This window comes from Amblyomma mixtum, chromosome 8 (genome assembly GCF_055824585.1).
Source record: "Amblyomma mixtum isolate Tamu chromosome 8, ASM5582458v1, whole genome shotgun sequence".
NCBI classification, from domain to species: domain Eukaryota; kingdom Metazoa; phylum Arthropoda; class Arachnida; order Ixodida; family Ixodidae; genus Amblyomma; species Amblyomma mixtum.
In genome coordinates, this window is record NC_143019.1 from 15,505,579 (window position 1) to 15,525,890 (window position 20,312).

The 20,312-nt window shown below is 52.0% G+C and overlaps 1 protein-coding gene across 1 annotated transcript in view; it reads right to left on the reverse strand.

The window, feature by feature from the left end:
- ttv (exostosin glycosyltransferase 1 ttv) overlaps positions 1-20,312 on the reverse strand; it is a 164,024-nt gene that overhangs the window by 8,289 nt on the left and 135,423 nt on the right. Inside the window, exon 4 of the mRNA XM_089556601.1 lies at positions 6,832-7,149. Within this exon, the coding sequence (XP_089412727.1) occupies positions 6,832-7,149 (318 nt within the window). The remainder of the gene's footprint in view (positions 1-6,831; positions 7,150-20,312) is intronic.

Consider the following 20,312-nt stretch of genomic DNA (forward strand, 5'->3'; position numbering starts at 1 on the left):
TGTAGCACTCCCTTCTGAATCTGACACACTGCAGAATTCGCCCTCAGCTGTCTTTGGCCTTCCGCCTTCGGAGATGTCTTCCATTTGTTCGGCATTCGCCTTCACGCCTCCTCTCCTCGTCCCGGACACAAGCCTCTCTGCGTCAACCTGCACTAGCACGTTACGCGTCCAGAGATCACGTGATATGCGAGCGCTCTTACTTTCTATCACAGCGCACACGTTACTCAACAGGATGCTTTCAAAGCACATAGGTTGTCTGGTGCACAGAGTATTGCCCTCAAACAAACAAACAAACAAAAAATTCAGGGGGCACTTTGACTCTCTAAAATGCTGCAAGGCAAAAGCCTTTCCTGGCGCACTGTTTGGCATTGACTGCGAGACTGTGCTGTACTAGTGCTTTATTTGACTACACATTACAACTACACACTTTGACTGCCGACTTTGACTACTTCGTTAGCACGACTCTATCTCTCTCTGCTTCGAGGAGTTCGGCTGTATCCATGGCTCTGTTTGCAGTAATGAGGTATGTAATTTGGTCACCCACAGATGCCTTACGCCCTCTGTCGGAGAGGACGACAACTATTTTTTATTAGTTGTCGTCTGCTCCAAAAGGGGGCGTCAGGCATCCGTGGGTGGCCTCATTACTTCGAATCCGCGCACTCTGACGCCATAACCATTTCGACCAACCGAAAAGCGTGACACCTCTGCTGACAGCCTTCTGCCGACAACGATGAGGCATTAAAGGCTTTCGCCTCAAAACCTAATACCAACGCGAGCGCAACACTAGGTGTCCGCCCTTCGCAAAATTACGGTCGCGGCCACTGAGTGCGAACATGCGGCAGAAAGCTCCTTGTCATAGAGACCTGTTCATTCTTTCACGACAGCCAGAATCCGAGCGTGTACACGTACTATATATGTCTGCGCCATATCTCCGCTTCGTCGAGACTTTTCGTCCGTCCATTAATCCCTTTACGACAAATCCATATGCTATGTGGGGATTCCCGGAGGATTTGTGCGGCTTCTACGGAGCCCATAAACAGAAAGAAAAACAAACAAAACCAAAAAACGCGATAAACAACTTTTCAGAAACGAATGCAGAAACGAACTGAGTACTGGTGACAACGACTCAAGGTGAAAAAAAAGTACCAACGACGTAAAAAAATAAATTGAAATCGGTCGCGGGGGGGGGGGGGGGGGGAGGGGGGGGGGGTCGAGTACCTTTTTGCCGCACATCACGAAGGCGGCACCCAAAGACGGGGAAAAATACAAACCCCCAATATGGAATCACTGGAGGGCTTTGGCAGGCACTTACTCCCACGGTAGCATTCGCCGGTGCTGGGAGCAGCGCATAAGCGAGGAAAAAGATATACGCGTGCTAAGAAGAAAAGAAAAGAAAGGAAGACAGGAGCCACTCGGCAAACATCGAGGGAGGGAGCGGAGCGGCGCGAGTCTCGGTCGCGAGTGTGACCCGAAGAGGCCTGCACCGCGCGATACACTCTCCCGCACAAAGAGAGCGCTGGCAACCCGACAGCTTCGCGCACTCGTCGTCGTCGTCTTCTCGCCGAGGGGGAAAGAGAGAGGGGGGGAGAGAGAGCAGATACCGGAAATTAAGACAGACGAGGAAACGATTTCCGAGGCGCGCCGTCGGGCTCGGGAAAAAAGACGGGCGCCGCGGGGCGCCGAAGACAGGCACTCGGCGCGACATCTCACTCTGTCCCAGTGCTGTGCAGCGCTGTCAGTGCTACAGCCGGCACCGGCCAATAGGAGGCGGTAGCGTACGTTTCTGGCGTACCGCTACCATGGGGCGCATGCGCACTCAGCTCCGAGAGCAGTAACCTAGCGCGGTACCGTTAGGCTTAAGACAGTTGTAACGTTGCGGTTCACATGCAAGCGACTGAGCGATTGAGCGGCGCGTCGCTGCGAAAATTTCCAACTTGTTGAAACCTAGCCGCTCGTCGCAGCGACGACTCAAAACAGGTTTTTCCGTCGCGGCGACAGATTTCGCTAGCATATTCGCTTCCATGTGAAACAGGCTAGAGGGTTTTAATCGCAGCGGTTTTGACAAAGCGGGGGCGCGCTAGCGTAGACGAATACCGGGCCAAGCGGGTACCTGCTGGGCATGCGCAATGACAGGTGCTCGCCCTCAAAAGGTCACTACGCATTCGCGCCGGCACCCGACTCGTTCGGTATATGCCTACGCTATAGGACCCAACCCTTTTATTGTAAACTCTCAAGAAATGAAATAAAATAAACAAAAATTGGAGAGGAAGCCCATACCCAACCAGAGGTTATCGCAGGCGAACCAATTAAAAATAAAAGAAAAGGGGCCAACGCCCAAGAGAAAATTTAAGAAAAACCAATTACAGAGAGAGAAAAAAAATAGGCACAAATGATGGGCGGGCAAAAGTGATCTTTAAGGCAAAACCCAACCCAACCTAACCTAACCTAATCTAACTTAACCTGACCTAACCTAGCACTACGCTCGCTCGATTAACGCGCAGTGTTCTTCCGTTCCAAATGGCGCTTGCGTCGGTTGCTTTGCAGCTTTACACCCTAGTTTTAGCACAGTCAGTCGCACGGTAACTACGTGAATTCCAATAACTGCCGCCACACGGCAGATGTGGCTAGGCAATCACGGCGACGGCAGCAACGCGGTAGCAACGGCAACGCGTTACCGTATTGACCGTTCGACCCTTCGGCTCCGCTAAAATTCTACTGTAAGCGACACGTTGTAGTGTCAAGTTTGTTGAGCAATAAGCGCTACTTTTAAATGTTTTCGGCCAGACTTCGAGGATTTTTTTGTATTGTTTGTGTTCCGGTTTCGAACTGTTCCATCGCTACACTGAAGATGGAGAGAGGAGAGAGAGAGCTCTAGCACTGAAAAAGTGAAAATTAGTTTTTGAGAAAAGGAAAATGGCGCCCTAATTTCCTTCCCTCAAAAACCAATTTTGAATTTTTCAGCGCTTGGAAGCATTGCCGTAACTTGATTCCTGGACACTGGCCTTATTTAGCAGGTAGGGTCGGGCTCACAAAATTCGAGAAGAAATTAGACTTATGGTCGGCACGTCTGCATGATTCACGAAGGTGCTGTTCGAATCCTTCTTCCGAATCCGCCGAATCCGAACCTGCCGCTCTGGAAGATCCTAATGAAACCTGGATTGCCGCCACAGTTCAGAAAGTACCAAGCGGCAAAACTTCGGGTAGCTAGGCAACGGCGCTGCAGCACTAGAACTATCTGAATGCTGACCAGCTTGTCCAGATTTTCACTCTTCTGTAGTACTCCGTCGCTTTTATTTGAAAATGGTGCAGCTCGGCCACTGTGGAAACTATGGCCAGCATTGGCCAATCAGAGGAGAGCTGGGGTGATAAACCAACGAGTCGCCTTACCCCGCGACGTATCGCATGCGAGCGAGCGTCATCTGCTGCTTTCCAACACCGCACGCAGACGGCGCCACGCACTGTAATCAAGGAGTGTTAGTTTTTTGTTTTGTTGCGGAAGCAACTACGCTAGGTGTGAGCGATTTCGCGGAGCTCCGGAGAGCCCCAACTGCGCATGCGCGAGTGACGTCAGAGCAGCGCGGAGCCGCCGCCGATTCCTCCGCTTTCTCCAGGAGGAGTGACGTCACACAGCGCACAGCTGCGGCGCTGCTCACCGCCGACTCCGCTCCGCTACGCGGGTGACTCAGAGGTGACTCAGAGGCCACTGCCAATTTTTTTTTTTTTTGTTTCGCGCAACATACGCCCTGCTGCAACTTCGGTATCTCTTTCTATCGCGCACTTGAGATCTGCCTGGGTTTTTATATTTCTTTGTGAGAGTGGAGTATATGCAGAGCGCTGGGCAGGACTGGAAAAAAAATCACAGGGACATCTTTAACAGCATTAGCTCTGTCGAAGACTTTAGCGGAAGTGACGTCATTCCCGTTACGGTGATTTCCCTTCCCTCCGACCAATGTGAATTATCCGTCCTGGTGAAGTCACTTTCCTCCAACCGAAGGGAATTTTACGGTCTAGTGCCGCCACTCCCCCCCAACCAAGATTTGGTTCTGGTTTAGTTTACAGGTTTGGTTTAGTTTGGTTTGGTTTATGGTGTTTAACGTCCCAAAGCGACTAAGGCTATGAGAGACGCCGTAGTGGAGGGCTCCGGAAATTTCGACCACCTGGGGTTCTTTAACGTGCACTGACATCGCACAGTACACGGGCCTCTAGAATTTCTCCTCCAAAGAAATTCAACCGCCGCGGCAGGGATCGAACCCTCGTCTTTCGGGTCAGCAGCCGAGCACCATAACCACTGAGCCACCGCGGCGGTTTACAGGGTTTTAACGTCCCAAAGCGACTCGGGCTATGAGGGACGCCGTAATGAAGGGCTCCGGAAAATTTCGACCACATGGGGTTCCTTAACGTGCACTGACATCGCGCAGTACACAGGCCTTTAGAATTTCGCCTCCATCGAAATCCGACCGCCGCAGCCGGGATCGAACCCGCGTCCTTCGGGTCAGCAGCCGAGCGCTATAACCACTGAGCCACCACGGCGGCTGCAACCAAAGGGAATTATACGCTATACTGACGTCACTCCCCTCAAGCCAATGGGCGGATTTTATTACCAGCGACACTTTCTTTCCAGATGACGTTTGCGTTAAAAACTACAGCGTAGGAGAACCAAATACGAGAATACGCAGAAATAATACGTCGACTCTGATGGCCCAACACACCTGAAAACCTATTCGTCCTACGGCTACTCAGGGGAGCAGCCGACGTAGGCGTGAACGCGTAGGGCTGCAACCTATGCCACTCTACGCCTACACGCACGCAGGGACAATCGCCTACATTTAAATGCGCACGACACGCCTGTACGGAGCTCCTCCGATTCAACTGCGACCTTCCCACATAACTGCACAGTTTTTCGGCCAGGCCTCGGCACAAAAAGGAAAAGGACGCAGGGCGATAGCCTCCCGATTCTCGGGGGTCCCGTCTCGAGTGACCGCCGGCATCTGCACCATAAGGAGGCGACGCCGAAGCCCCAACATTATGTGTGGCCGCATTCTTTTTTTTTTTCTTTTCAGCAAACCCGAGCCGGGAGACTGTGCACCCGGGGAGTATACCGGCCATCTGACGACGAAAGCAATCGGCAAGGACTTTTCTTTTCCCTAGCCGGAAAAGAAATAAAAGCCCGCTCCCACCGGACCCTCCGAGGTATGCGCGCTGGACATGTGCCGAATTGCGATTCGGGATGGACGGCCTCCCTTTTCTTTTTCTTTTTCGCACCGCCTCGACGGGTCTCTGCGACACTGTAACGCTGATGAGCCGCGATGGGGAATCTTATCTCGGCCGCGCCGCCTTTTCGTCTTCTTCAAGAGGCGAGGAGAAAGGAAATAAAGGTGGCGTGGCGAGGTGTTCGTCGGGCGAAAACATTTCCGCGAGATACAGCGATCCCCGGGACCATTTCATTTGTCTTGTATTGGAAACGCGCGAAAGACTTCAGTGTCCCCGGCACCGCTGTGGTGATTTTGCGACGCGGTACTCGCAGCCGTCTGCTCGAACAAAAGTCAGCGGTCTAAAAGGCAAACGGCACGCTCTAAAAGGCGTACGCCGCGAGAATGCCCGCGGAAGAGGTCGACCATCACTGGAAGCGGTATCAGTCTGGGTTAGCGCGCGTCTACTCGAAGTCATCCGGCAGACTGCGAACGCTGCTCTCAATACGATGTCTGCCATCAGGCCCAAAAGTTTTCGCACATGAGCACTTAGAAGCTTACGCATCAGGTTCCAGGCTGCAAGCAAAGACAGCGATGATTTTTTTTTTTTTTCAAGTCATACGTTGCTTTAAACTTTTGAAAGCAGGTATACGCATATAGCAAAAGGCAGGCCGCGTTTCAGGTGAGAGCCAAAGACTACACTCGATGTCATAAAAGATCGACTCCTACGCAGCGCAGCAAGACAAGCTGCAGGGGAAGACGGCGATTACCACAAAGCCGTGTCAGGCCGTGCCGAAAGTCGCGTTCAGGGCTCAACTTATGTCCCTAGGTAGGAATATTAGTTTTTTAAGCCTCTCGATCTGCCCAGAAGGATCGAAACCACGACCAGTCGCTTGGGCAATTGAATAAAACAGAAAGAGAAATATAAATGTACAGAAAATAGACCAAGCTCTCGACGATCACGCAGGACGACCAGACGTCTGCCGTTGCCAAAGGTTAGACGCTTTCTCTGCCGATCCCTTTGGCCATGTACGTTCCGTTCGCGCAACTTATGTTCTCGCGCATGCTCTGACGCGTGCCTTTCTGTCATCTATCTATTCAACCGTCACTTCATCCACGTGTTGCTTTTTCGTTGCTTGACAAAATGCCGAGCCGGCTCCTGTCTCATCCTTTCCGCTTCGTCCGAGCTGCGGTCACTCGGCGCCATTCGCATGCACATACAGGGTGTTTCACATAAGACTTCACATAATTTTTAAAAATCGGCTTTTTGAGTTAGAAGAATGTTTTTTGCGGCATAGCATTGTCAGCGGTGTAGTGCATTAGAATATAGCTAAGACGGCTAACTATCAGGATAACTATCAGGAGCCGTGGGAGGCTGCGCTGTCCTGCTGGAAGCCTGAAAATGGCTCAAGCTGATCGACAGAGCTCGCAAGACGGCAAAGACCACTGGGGCCCTGGACTGGGAGCGCCACATTCGCCGAGAGAATGCCTTTGGGACAATAAAGTTTTTCACCCACTCACACACCCACTCACACACCTACTCACCCACCCACCCACCGACTCACCCACCCACCCACTCACTCACTCACCCACCCACCCACTCACTCAGAGGCAAACAACCGCAACGCTGTAGGCCACCGACCTTGGCGAGGCAGGTGGAGCGGAGGAGGCTCTTGAGCAGCCTCTGCAGCGGCTGCGCGCTGGGCATGGAGGAGTAGACGACCGCCGTGTACCGCCCTTCCTCCTCCTCCTCCTTCTGCTGCTGATGCTGCGCGAGCCCAGCCTTCCCGGCGGCAGGAAGAGGCTCGTCCTGTCCCTCTCGTTCCCACCTACGGTGTCGGTGGAAGGGCAGCGGCCGCAGGGTGTCCGCGAACCGGCGCAGCGTCAGCAGCGCGCCCGGGTGGCTGTTCCACACGACGCCGTGGTGGGACTCCCAGCTGCGCACACGCTCGCGCACCAGCTGCACGGGAGGGGGAGAGAGAGAGAGCGGTGCAAGGTTAGACCGACACTGCCGACACTCGCAACACACACGTGTCTAAACGCGCTCAATGGTTACGGCGCTCGGCTGCTGAACCGAAAGACGCGGGTTCGATCCCGGCCACGGCGGTTGAGTTTCTATGGAGGCGAAATTCTTGAGGCCCGTGTACTATGCGATGTCAGTGCGCGTTAAAGAACCCCAGGTGGTCCAAATTTCCGGAGCCCCACACTACGGCGTCCCTAATAGCCTTAGTCACTTTTGGACGTTAAATACCCATAAAACCAAAACCAAACGAGCTCAATGCTAACCGAACTTGCGTAGGTAAGTCTTGCGAAGTTTACACGGTATTTGATTCAATGGCACATCCTGTAGAACTAGATGCATTAATCGTATATGGTCCGTACGCCTCAGCACGAAAATTGACGTCACAGCTCCTAAAGCACGGGACAACCTCCAAGCCGGAGAGAACGTCCGTTCCATCGTGCGACCCAGGACTGTAGGCTCTGGGCCCTCTATTGCAATGGAAAAGCAAAAGGTCTGGAAGCTGTTGTATTTTGTTTCGTTGGGGCCATACGTGGGTGACTGACAGGTCTCTCTGAGCTCCAATAGCAACACACGAGAAGCAGTTTTAGTGAAGGGGTCCGAATTAACATCGACCACCCGGGGTGCTTTTCAACGCGCACCGGCATCTCGACACAAGGGAATTCGTGCTCAGCGAGGGCTCGTACCCACCATGCTCGTACCTCACCGCGCTTACGTAAAACGCGCGTCTTGAGAAACTAACTTCGGCGTAATCTCTCTCTCTGCCCGGTTTCCAAAGCAGGGCGGACCGCGGAATTTCGACGGAAGGCGTTGCCCTACAGTACGCGCTCCACCTTAAAAAAAAAAATCGCGGAAAGGTGGAATCGTCACGGCTGCCGAACATGACTGACGTGTCTCTCTCTATACACGTTCGCCCTTCGCATCAGTGGCACGCATACCCGCGCGACCTTCGCCCCAGCGGGCGTCACGCTGCAACGACCGCGAAAGGCAAAGCGAAATTAGACGCCGCGCTCTTCGCAACGTACGGATCGCAAAGTAGCTCACTCGATTTCATTTCCTTCTTTCATTCTTTATTTTCGTTTTTAAGAAGCGAGGAGCTACGTTGCATCGGAAATGAGTCGGGCTTCTTCGGTGCGCGTCTAGCCCCTCCCACGCTGGGCATTTCGCGCTCCCACGATGCTGGGCTCGTGCACCTCTGTCTGCACGTGCGTATACAAGCCGGGCACCGCCTCGCTAAAAGCGTGCAGTGCTGTCGACGGCGCATGCACGATTCACTTTCAGTGATTTTGAAGCGACCGCTGGAGCAGGCTTGCGAAGCAGGAGCCGTATTCCCAAAGGGGAACGATACCATAGCTGCTGGGTTGTATTTGGTGAACACCACTGTGAAACATATATATGTTTCACAACGGTCTGTAACTTTTTTACAGCACTGGAACTCTTTTGGACGTCCTGCAGACGTCCTGAACATCCTCAGAACATCCATGGGAGTTTTAATGTCGATTGGCATGTTAAAGTGAAAACAAAGAGGACCCAAAAACGAAAAAGACGGGATTGGGCACGGCTTCATACATCTTTCGAAGCTGTTAGCGCTCTGGGGCGTTCAGCGAATAACCGACGCTTTGGCCACCGTACGCCGCGAGCTGTCAGGATTCCTGATGCCACGCTTTAGGCAAGTATCTCTGTTGAACGTGCGCGATACGCTTTGGCAGCTCAGCCCGCGAAGTGCTGGGGCCAAAACTTTCACAATTCAGCGCTAACAAACTGTGAAAGAGCGCGTAGGAGCTGGCGTGCCGACTCATCATGAACCCGGCCGGCTCCCACAGCTGCAGGCATGGACGATTAAAAACAAATGATGATTGGCCGCGGTAACGATCTAGTCACGGCAGTCAATGGAAGGGCGTCAACCGAGGCCCCACAGTTAATCATGAGATATTCTGGCAAGCGAATCAACGGCTCGCCGTTCGTTCTCTAAAACTAGGCCTCCCAAAATGATGGCACCAGCCTCATTGTCACTGAAGTGGAAGCTACGCAGCTGGTGTCACCAAATCAAGAACTACACTAGCAAGACATTCAAGAACAGCCAGTGACTATAGCTCGCGCCTGTCACGTCGGATATCGCGACAGCCGGGCGTTAAGATGGCGAAAGTAATAACGCAACAGCTAACTCGGCCTTCTAGCACGAAAACAGCTTTGATAACTAGACCTCTATACATTGTTTGCTGTCGCGAGCTGTGCAGCTTCGACGTCAGTGTCAAGAAACTGTGAGACGGAGCAAATGCGACTTCCGCAACGCTGCTCGCTATTGGTGACACACGGGGTATATATACACTCGCTAGACGGTGGGCAGCCCAAGAAAAAAAAAGAATCGTGTATATACACACACACGTCACCACTCAGCCGTCGCCCCATTCGAGCGACGATTTTCAGACAGCGTCCGGAGTTGGCCAAGCGTCAAAGGGTCTACGTGCGCCAACAGCACTGCGGGGTTCACTGAGGCGTGCGTTAAGTGCGTTCGCGAGAAACTCCGCTCGGAGCGCGCGGCAAACCGTGCTTTTTTTTTACTGTTTTGACGCGGATAGGTTACCACGGGATCGTTTACGGATTTGCATTGCAAATATCGGCCGAGCTCCAGCGCTCACTACGTGCGAGTCAACTTTCATTCTTTTTTCCGCCGGCACGCCATACCTGCTTGTTCGTTGATCCCGCCGTTTGGCAGCGCCTTCTTATTTTCCCACGTTTGCTACACAGTGTCGCTGATTTACAAGTAGGTCTACTGGTTAAAACAACTTTATAACCTTTTTAAAACCCGCCGTAGCGTCTGGCGAACGCGCAGAGCGAAGTGCGGTAGAAGCGAACGTCATGCGCTTAACAAAGGCCTCGTAGAAGCTGAACCTGTAGTCCCGTTAAAAAAAATATATATATATTTTTTTTGTCATGATTGCTACTACGTTTCCACCACTCAAAGGCAATTTGCGGCATAGCTGCAAATTGCAAATAGTTGCAAAGTAATCGCCATTTCAAGGGCCGACAGTATTACCGGACTCGCTAAAGGATCCCAGTTACAGACGCCGCTCATTTGTTGAAAATAAAACGCCGCCTTTACACAAACAGCGGCAGCTACCTTGGCTCGCTAAATTTCAGGAATACGTCGTTTATTTCTTACAAGACGGCCGTACACAAAGAATTCCGCTATCAAAAAAAAAACCAGATGCCTACATTTCTTTCCCGCTATCACCTCTCCCCCGGCCCCTCCATTCATGGCTTCCCTCGCGGCGCTTATCAGGTGGCCGTCCAAATAGAGTCAGTTACCGCGCCTTTCCTATCATCATAACCTCGCCCTCCGTTTGCCCTACACGGCACCATCCGCAGCCCCTTGAAAGCGTGCTTCGTCCCGAACACGCGGCCATGCGGTGAAGACGGCCGCACGTACAACACAGCGGTCTTTGCGCAGGGCAGAGTTGTAGCTCGGCGTTTATTAGCAACCACTTTGCCGGCTTGCTGTAGTCACGTTATCTTTCCTGAACCATCTTCCAAACCGGTTGTCTCTTTCATACGTCCTCTCCGTCACGCTTGTTCAGAGACAAACAAGTTGCGCATGCAAAAATGCACGCGCACAGATGTGCTCGAATTAGGTATCCGCCTCCCCGGGTAACCCAACCCCAAAATCGGTGCTCTATCTATCAAAAGCATTCTTCTTAAAAATCTACTGAATTAAACGAAACACCTGACCCGAGCCTTGCAAAGGCACTAATAACTTTTTACACCTCTTGCAACTTATTCTCTGCAGCCGACGGAAGCGAACGTGAACAGCCTAAACGCATTTTCCTCCAAGAGAACGCGAAGCGCTCTAACCATGACTTCTCGTCGGACATTACAAAACTAGTTAGAGAAAAAACAAAACAAAAAGCATACGTGAATACGCCGTCCTAACACTGGGACGCATTTTATCGCGACACAAGGAGGGACCGCGTTAAAAACGATATCCAGTGCATGCATGCACGCGCCGCATAAAAAGCACCCCATTTTGCACGGAATGAGCGGTCCGTAACTTCGTTGTTTACGCCGCGGACTGTTCTCAGAAGCAGCAGCAGCACACAATGGCTGAAGGAGAGATCAGACGGAGAGGCACGTCGACTGTAATTCACTCCCGCGTGTACACCAGTCTTAACGTCCAGCATCTCGGCCATAACGAGGACAGCGCACACGTAGCATAAGCGTCTGTATACGCTCGTCGGCGCTCCCCGAAAGCGCCCAGACGTGACTGCGATATGCTGGCGAAACAGCACTGCGCTCAGTGCCGTTTGCTTCACAGTTTTCCAGCTTTCGAAAATGACAGAGAGAGCAAAAAAAAAGTTTAAAAATACCCATTTACGCAGCGCGAACGTTTACACGCGTCGGCTTTAAAGCCATTTCGCGCAGCCTCGGGATTTCTGCCGCGCTGGGGCCACGCCGTAATACGGAGGGACGCACGCGATGCTATCACGGCCGCCTAGAAAAAGAGCGCATTGCATATTAAGTCTTATCGCAACACAATAATAAGCGGGAATGCACTGAGTGGGAGCGGGCCGAACGTGCCTGACTTCCGGAGTTGGTTCATCGCGCCCCGGCCACGAGCAGTTTGACGAGAACAAAGCGAGAGGCGGAATAACATCGCCGCGAAGCTATGGTTTGTGTTTACCTCGTTTCGACAGTTTTTCTTTGAGCGCTGCAGTCGGCGCGCGCGTCCGCATCGTTTTTTGATTCGCCGCACGGTGCGAGTTATCAGGCTTGGTATAAGTGGGTTTCCGAGGAAGCTGCTTAGATTGTTCGGAGGGAGCCACGCGCGCTCACGCGCGGGCGATCTGCGTGCGACGTTAGGAATTGTTCGCGAGGACGCAGTCACGTTCGAGTGGAACACGGCGGAGAGGCCGGGCCATTTGGATTTGGCCGCGCCCGATGGCAGAATCAACAAGACGTATTTCGACGAGCGCTGAAAATTACCAGTTCTTTTTATCCCTATAACCAACCCCCAGCTGTAGTTGCCATGGGAGATTGTATCAATATCGCCGATGACGAGCCACACTCGTCCGGCCTGCTGCCGCGTTGCTCTCACTACCAAAGGCGAGTTACAGTCGGCAATTGTGTTGGTTGCAATTTTCAACACTAGAGGGCGGCAGCAGTCAATAAAAACTCGTTTCGCAACTCTCTCATTCTTCTTTCATTCCCACCTTCCTCTCTCCCCTTACGGAGCGGTTCGGGTGTCCACCAAGACTTGTGAGACAATTAGTGCACCATTTCCATTCCTCAAAAACAAATAAACCAATTTACCTCTAGCTCGCTTTTAAGTCTGACAATAGTAATTTTCGGCAAAAATAGCGATTTCGGTACGTTTTTCGGATATTTGGCTGTTAAAGGGTTAAAAGACGGTACAGGCAAACAAAAAAAAGCTGCAGTAAAAAAAAATCCAGATGGGGCAACCTTGAAGTGACGGCAACTTGAAAAGGCAAATCACGAAAGCCAACGCCGCCGCCTTCTGGGCCAAGATGACGGGCCTCCGCACGCAACACACGCGCAAACAAAGCACAAAAAGAAGCTTTCACGGGATCACTAGGAGGCCACGGGGAAGGAATAAGGAGGGAGATATCAGGAAGAGGACGTACGAGACGTCGTTGCGGAACTCGCAACGCAAGGCCGCGGGGAAGACCTTGAACAACGAGGTATTATACGTACAGATAGAGACCTTATTACGGAGGGAGCTATAGCAGGAAGAAGATAAAAACACAAGGCCAGACCGGATCAGGCCAGCATACATGAAAAGATGAAAAGGTACGTGGGAGAAAGAGGAGGGGGGGGGGGGGGGGCTGTGAAGACCGGAAGAACTTCACTTCCGGCGGACCGACAAGAGAAGGAAGATGCAGCGAAAGAAAAGGAAGCCGTCAAACTCCCGCTACGAGGAGAAAACAAAAAAAAATGACCCGCAGCGAAGAGGATAAATAGAGCACCATGCCGGGCGCACAATACGCCAATACGCATCGCGTACGCCCGACAGTCGATCGTAATAAGCATAGAGCGGAAAGGAAAGCGCGCGGCGTACACAGAGCACGTCCTGGGAGCCCTCATTTCGCGAAGGGCAAAAATAAAGACAAGGATAGAGAACGGAACGAACGGAGGAGTCTTCCTTTTCGTGGTTTTTCGGCCCCGTTTCATTCCCCGCATCGCTGCTGCGCGCCAGTTCTCAAAATTTTATTCCCCTTTTTCCCTCCTCTTCGCTCTCTTTTTCCGTGGATGGCGAACCCTCATCGCAACAGGGGCAACGTCTTCGAGAAGAATAATCTTATTACGCGAGTGCACAATCGTGCGTGAGAAAAAGAGGGCACAGACAGAACCGGTTTTCCCCCAAGTTCTTCCCTTTTTCCGTTCCCCCCCCCATAGCTGTATCGGCGACAGTGGCAGCGCGCATCTTGCTACGCACACACACAGCGCGGCTCGCATATTCTATTTTGACGCGTGACTGCGCCCAGGCAAGACGTGGCATCCGGAACGTCGTCGCCCGTTCTTCTTCCCCTTTCTCTCCCCTGCCTCTTCCCTTTTCGGTCCCTTCCGTTTCCCTAAACCGCCAGCCCTCCTTTGCAGCGCTCCCCTTTCCCTCACAGCTGACCCCATCCTGTACAATCCCTTGTTCATCTTTCCTCCCCATTTCCCGTCTCTCTCTCTCCATCGCTCCTCTCCACGGCATCCCGAATTCCCCAGGAGGACGAGAAACCTGCGCCCTTATCAGCGGAATGAAAACGTCTGGTTGTCCCTAGCGACGCAATTTGACGGAGAAGCGCAGGGAGGCAAGCACGCGCACAGCCGTACTGAAATAGGGAAATAAAAGGACGCCGCGGGATAAAAGGAAGACGCATCCTCTCGCGGTTTCCTCTCCGTTCACTGCGTTTTTTTGCGCACGAAGAAGAGACACGGCGTTCCGTTCTTGCGCTCGTGCGCGCACTTCTGCCTCCTTCGGGTCGGAAGGGAAAAAAGGGGAAGAAAATGAAGAGGCAAGGCGACGGCCGGGGGAAAAAGGGACAGAAAAGAGGGAAGGTGCCGTCACACCCACCAAGCAGCGGCCTATAGGTGACGCAGATGCGTGGCGCGCACAAAAGGGTAATAAAGTGCGCGCGGAACGCGCGAGGGAGAACCCGCGAAACGAGGCGAAAATGAAAGTGTGCGCGAACGGCCGACGCAACGAACCGCACAGCACGGCAGAAGAAACGGTGGGGACAGGAACTTAATGAAGAAAAGACCGCCAGGCGTGAAGAGGAAGCGAAAAAGAAGGGAAAAAGGCAGCGCCACACCGCGGGAGAAACTTGGGCGACAACACTCGGTTTCGACTTGAGCATGGGCGAGCTCTTTTTCGTTTTTTCTTTATAGCAGCTGTATGTTTATAACCTGATCTCTCGTCACTTTCCTTGCTTGTAGAAGCTCCCGAGAGTAGTTTCCTTTTAGCAATATTCTTGCATGACTTGCACTAGTTATGAGCCAAGTATTTTCCCCTTTACTCGCTTGAGTGTCTTCAACAGCGGCGACAACATTTACTGGCATTCTGAGGTTTTCCTGGCGATATTCGATTTACACTATAATAAGTAAGCACTGCAAGCGAGTGAGATAAACGAATGATCCACGCGAACAAGTTAAGTTAGCCTAACGCATGTGGTTCTAGTTCTGAATACATCAGGTGTAATTAAAAAGAAACAATGGCCGCACGGCGGATATACGTAATGCACGAAACTGATAAAGCGGAAGTCTATTGGAGCGTTGGGGCAGATACACAAACAAGGAAAATGCAATCGGGTGCGGCCGAGAATAGGTAGAAGTGACGATCTAGCTGAGGGAACTTCCAGGAATATCGTGATTGCGACTAGCTCAAAACAAAAATAGTAACTGGAAGACACTGGGAGAGGCATTCGTCTTGCAGTGAACTCAAGTTAGCTGACGATGTGATAAAGACAAGCGCTGACGAACGGCGCACTAAAGACAGACGGCTTGCAAGATAGCGTTCATATCGCGTCGTCTGTACTGTGCAGACCTCTTAACGCTTCAGTATTTACACAGCAATGCACCTAATTTCTAACAACGCGTTACACTACATGATTTTGATTGGTCGTATGTGAGTGAGTGAGCGAAGAAACGACCGACCGATTAACCGGACGAAAGACTAACCGGACGACCGATCGATCAAACCGATGACCAGCCGACCGATTGTCCTAACGGACGACGAACCAGGCGACCGGAGGACCGACCGACGGACCAATCCAACAAACGGACGACCGACGAAAAGGACGCCCAACCAACCGAACGTATAAGACTGACCGACCGATCGGCCGGCTAATCGGAAGACCAGAAGACCAAACGTAGTATCGACTGCCCGACCGACAAAACGGATGACCAGCCGGCGGAACGTACAGACAGGCCGGAATGAAACGCGAACACGCTTGCGCCGTAAATTTCTGTTTTGCAGCAAGACATTCCTTTGCACCTGGTTTATAAATATGCAAATTCAGTTTATTTTCCGAAAAATAACCGAGGAGGCTCGAACAAAAAGTGAAGCAAGTTCGCTTGATTGTGTTCGAGCCCCGTTGTCACGGCATACATCGATCACAGGTTAAAGCAAAGCGAATAGTGTAAGTATAGATAGCGAAACAATATGAATGAAGTCTTAAACTCAGCAAACCACTTACATGAATCAAGTTAGCCGTATACTGCACCTGGAAACACGCGGGTTAAAAATTGTTCACAGGCGCTCCTTCGCGCGTCATTTCGGCCTGATTCTATACGGCCCACCAAACGGACAACCAACGAGCCCGGCCGAACAAATGACATTCAGAAGCTATCGCGAGACGCATCTATCGCGGAGAGACCTTAAAGCGCGAGGCAATAGCGCCTTGTCGAGCGAGCGACACCCAGCAGCATAGCGCAAGCAGACCATTTCATGACGATCCCCATCGTGACCAGGCGCGCGCATTCAAGAGCTGGGCGACGACCGAATGAGGGCTTCTTCCGAACGCCACCACTCAGCAGAATCCATGGCGGGGCGATAACAGGGCACGCGGGTGGCGCCCATCGCCGCCGGAGACGAGCGGATCACCGCATTTGGCGTGCTTACACAAACGGTAATAGTCCGCACAACAGGCAGACAGATGCGACCGACCGCATATACGACCATGCATTCCAGCTTTGCCGGAAGACACTTCTCCCGATAGGTGATTTGGGATTCTTTCCGCCATTACCGAGATGTACCAGTGTGGTGCGTATATATATATATATATATATATATATATATATATATATATATATATATATATATATATATATATATATATATATATATATATATATATATATATATATATAGTTAAGCACACAAGGGAAGGGGAATGAGGGGCTCGTTATAAATATGAGAAGCCAACAGCCACAGAAACCAAGGTACACAGGGAATTTTTGATTTATTTATTTATTTTTTGCTGTTGCTCGATTTAGAATATTACTGAATATACTTTAGTTGCGAGTCAGCGCTGTAGTGTCTCCCCTCTTTTCTGTGTTTTCTGTCTTAGTTTGCGCTGTTTTTTTCCACCATGAATTCACACCAACTAGCCCAAATGTCTGCTTTGCTACAATTAAAGAACAGATACGACCTAATGATATCCTAGCTGATATTAAGATGCAGAGGACTTGGACACTACATGTTCGCAGGACAGGTATAGCCAGTGGCGTTTCAGTGACACAACGCGGATACCAAGAGAAGAGAACCGCGTAGCCTACAGGGCGGATGAAAGTCTGGCGCAACGATGACATTACGAAATTTGCTTGGACAGAGTGCAGAGTTAATGGGGATCTCTGAGAGAGACCTTTGTCTTGCCGTGGACTTCTCTCGGGTGGTGATGATAACGACGAGGAGGACGCAGTAACTGCACGAACTGCACGAAATGACGAACACTCAGAGTTAACTACACTATTATCGTGGTATAAGTTCCCTTTCATCAAAAATTCACTGCCCCAAGCTTCTTTGCTAGTTCTCCCCTTGCAACAAATTTTTAGACAGTCTATAGACTGTTCATCGACTTTTGTCTATAAAGTCTATAGACTCTCTATAGAAAAATCCTAGAGAACAGTCAATCGGCAATACAAATGCTATAGACAGTCTACAGACAATCTATAGATTTATGGCCATACCCTTTTAGTAGGCGTCTATAGATAGTCTATAGACTACGAATAGGCAAAAAGAAATATCTACAGAAAAGCAAGAGAGTCTGTAGACTGTCTATAGACCACTTTCATAAGGGTCAGGAATGCGCGTCCACATTTTTATAGCCTTTCGCAGATGCCGACGAGCTCAACGTGCCTATCGCAGGCTCCAAAGCAAGTGGCTGTTTTCTGTATACGTACTTCGCAAATACGAGCACGCGAAAGGGTGACCATAAGCGAATCCCGCGGCGGGTCGCATCGCCGACGCTCAAGAGGAGGCGGAGCGCGAAAGGGCGAAATCGGCGGGAAAGTGGAGAGGTGGAAGGGGACGGGGGGTCTTCGCAATGATCCGGGCGCAGCCGCGCACACAGTGGCGGCGGTGATGGCACGCCGGAAATGTTCGAGGAAGCACTTCCTTCCCGGAAACGTGCGCTTCCCGCCTCCCTCCCTCCCACTCGACCCTCAGTCTGCGGGGATATATATACACGGGAGAGGCACCGCCAGCCCCGTGGCAAGACCTATATAGCTTGCGCCGACGACGATCGCATAGCTGGGAGACGGAAGGACGGAGAATGGAGAAGGGGCCTTCAATCGCAGAGCCAGCGAGTGAGTCATTTATTGTTACGCGATGTGAGGACCGAACCGATCAACAGTCTCAGTGAGCGCACCATACACTGACGAGACGAGAGAGAGACGTACTGAAAGAAAGAAAAGGGAACAGGGGAAAAGAACAAGGCGAAACTATAAAAGAGGTGAGAAAAGAAATAAAAAGAACAACGTTCAGTGGCCTCGCTAGCTGAAAAAAGAAATATCCCTCGATGATGCACAGGAATTAAAATCATTAGAGGAGAGATCGCTTTCACCCGTCTTCGAAAATGGTCGGGAGGGCTCTCTGAGGCGTTCGAACCCGCGACCAACGGTCACGGCTGGTCCACCCCGGGAGGAGACTGTCAGGTAACGACAGGAAGATGCACAGCTGCTTTTTTTTCAAATTTTTTTTCCTAGTCCCACCATAGTGTTAGTATCCAGAGGTATCTCGACCGCATGGAAAATTAGCTCTGAGGAAAGGGAAATGGCGCAGTATCTGCCTCAGTTCACTAAGGACACCTAAATTGGGCCGTAAGGGAAGGGAGGAAGGTGGGAGTGAAAGAAGAAAGAGAGAAAGAGGTGCCCTAGAGGAAGGCTCCGGAATAATTTCGACCACCTGGGGATCATTAACGTCCATGGACATCGCACAGCACAAGGTGCCTTTTGCGTTTCGCCCCCACCGAAACGCGGCTGCAGCGGTCGGGTTCGAACCCGGGTACTTCGGCTCACACGTGGAACGTCAATGAAGACGACAAAAGTGAAAGGGGCGAACGCGACGCCGAAAATCTGGCTGGGCTTGGCCCAAGACAGCGGGCATTCAACGCGGGAGCGCGCGCTCTGGCTACATAGGCGAAAGCGCCATCGAGCTCGGAGGGAACCCATTTTCCCGAACCGCTATATAGTGGAAGTAGGAAGCTATAGGGAGAGAGGGGAAGAAAGCATGGGATACGTGCTCGGTCGGTCGCCGCCCGAGGATTACGGCGTCGGGACGAACGACTCATCCCTTACTTCAATTTGGCAGCTTCCCCGCCCCCATCCCTTCCTTCCCCACCAACCCCTTTGCGAAGAAGCCTCCCGTTATTTATCGAGCTCGTCTTCGTCGGCAAGCCTCAATCTTGGCGCGCGCACCGTCATTTGGACCGAGAACACACACACACATATACTGAATGGGACAAGAAAGGGGAGAGACGCCAATTGCCCACAGACCACTCCTTTTTTCCCCAAAGAATATCGCTCCAGCCCTAGCACAGCGCGCGGGTCGTACGCACGCACGCACATTCACCATTCGAAGGACCAGATCCTCCGCTTTTTTCCGGCCGGCCATCCCTTCTGAGCCTTACTTTCCCCCCTTCTCCTACAATCGAGACTCGCTCAAAGCAGAAAGAAAACGCTCCTCAGTACACTGCTTCGTCTTCCGGAGTAGCTGTTTCCCCTTTTCCCAACAGCCCCTCTATTTGCGGGAAGACGGTTTCCTTATCCGTTGGCGGGCTCGCTGATCCGCCACTGTTTTCGCGCGGGACGACATTTCGCCAGCCTAATGCAGTTATGGCGAGCGCGTCCGTAAATGCCGCCTCTCCCCGTTCTCCCCACGTTTCCGCAACCTCCCTAGATCCCCACGAAGGCCGTGCTTTCCCGCCCAAGTACTCACGGCACATTTTCCCCAGAGTGTGTGCGAGTATAACGCCGCGGCTCTTTCCGGGGACTTCCGGGCAGACCGAGAAATTCCTTCTTCCAAGCGGTCTGGCCCGTCCGTATATGCCACCTCCTTTTCTCCCCACCACAACATTCCCTAATGGCGGAGAACTGGAGTCCCTGGGCGCCCAGCTTCGAGATCACGGCTTCCCATCCGCGCGCCCTCTTGTACTCCAAGGCCAAATTTCTTCCCTGGAGAGAGAGAAAGAGCATCGCGGGGTGGGTCCGCCCGTCTAGGGAGACACGACGCTGTAGCCTTCGGCGAACGGGAGTCGCTTACACCAGCGCTACTAGAGTACCTGGACGCACACCCCTCGGACGCGGCGCGAAGCCAATCCACTATCTGTATGCTGTGCGATGACAGCTCGCGTTACACAACTCTCGGCTGGTCGAAATTAATCCGGAGGCCTGCTTCATTACGGTTTCTCTCGTACTGCAGGTGCAGTACAAGACCCCCCCCCCCCCCCCCCACACACACACACACCAAGCTACACGACCCGAACCTGAGCTGCGCACTAACGGAATGTGCGCGCAATGCGCACAACCGTGTTGATGCACGTAAGATATATTATGCTTTCCGACTCCAATGTTGCGTCATCTGCGCCACAGTCCAGGAGAGA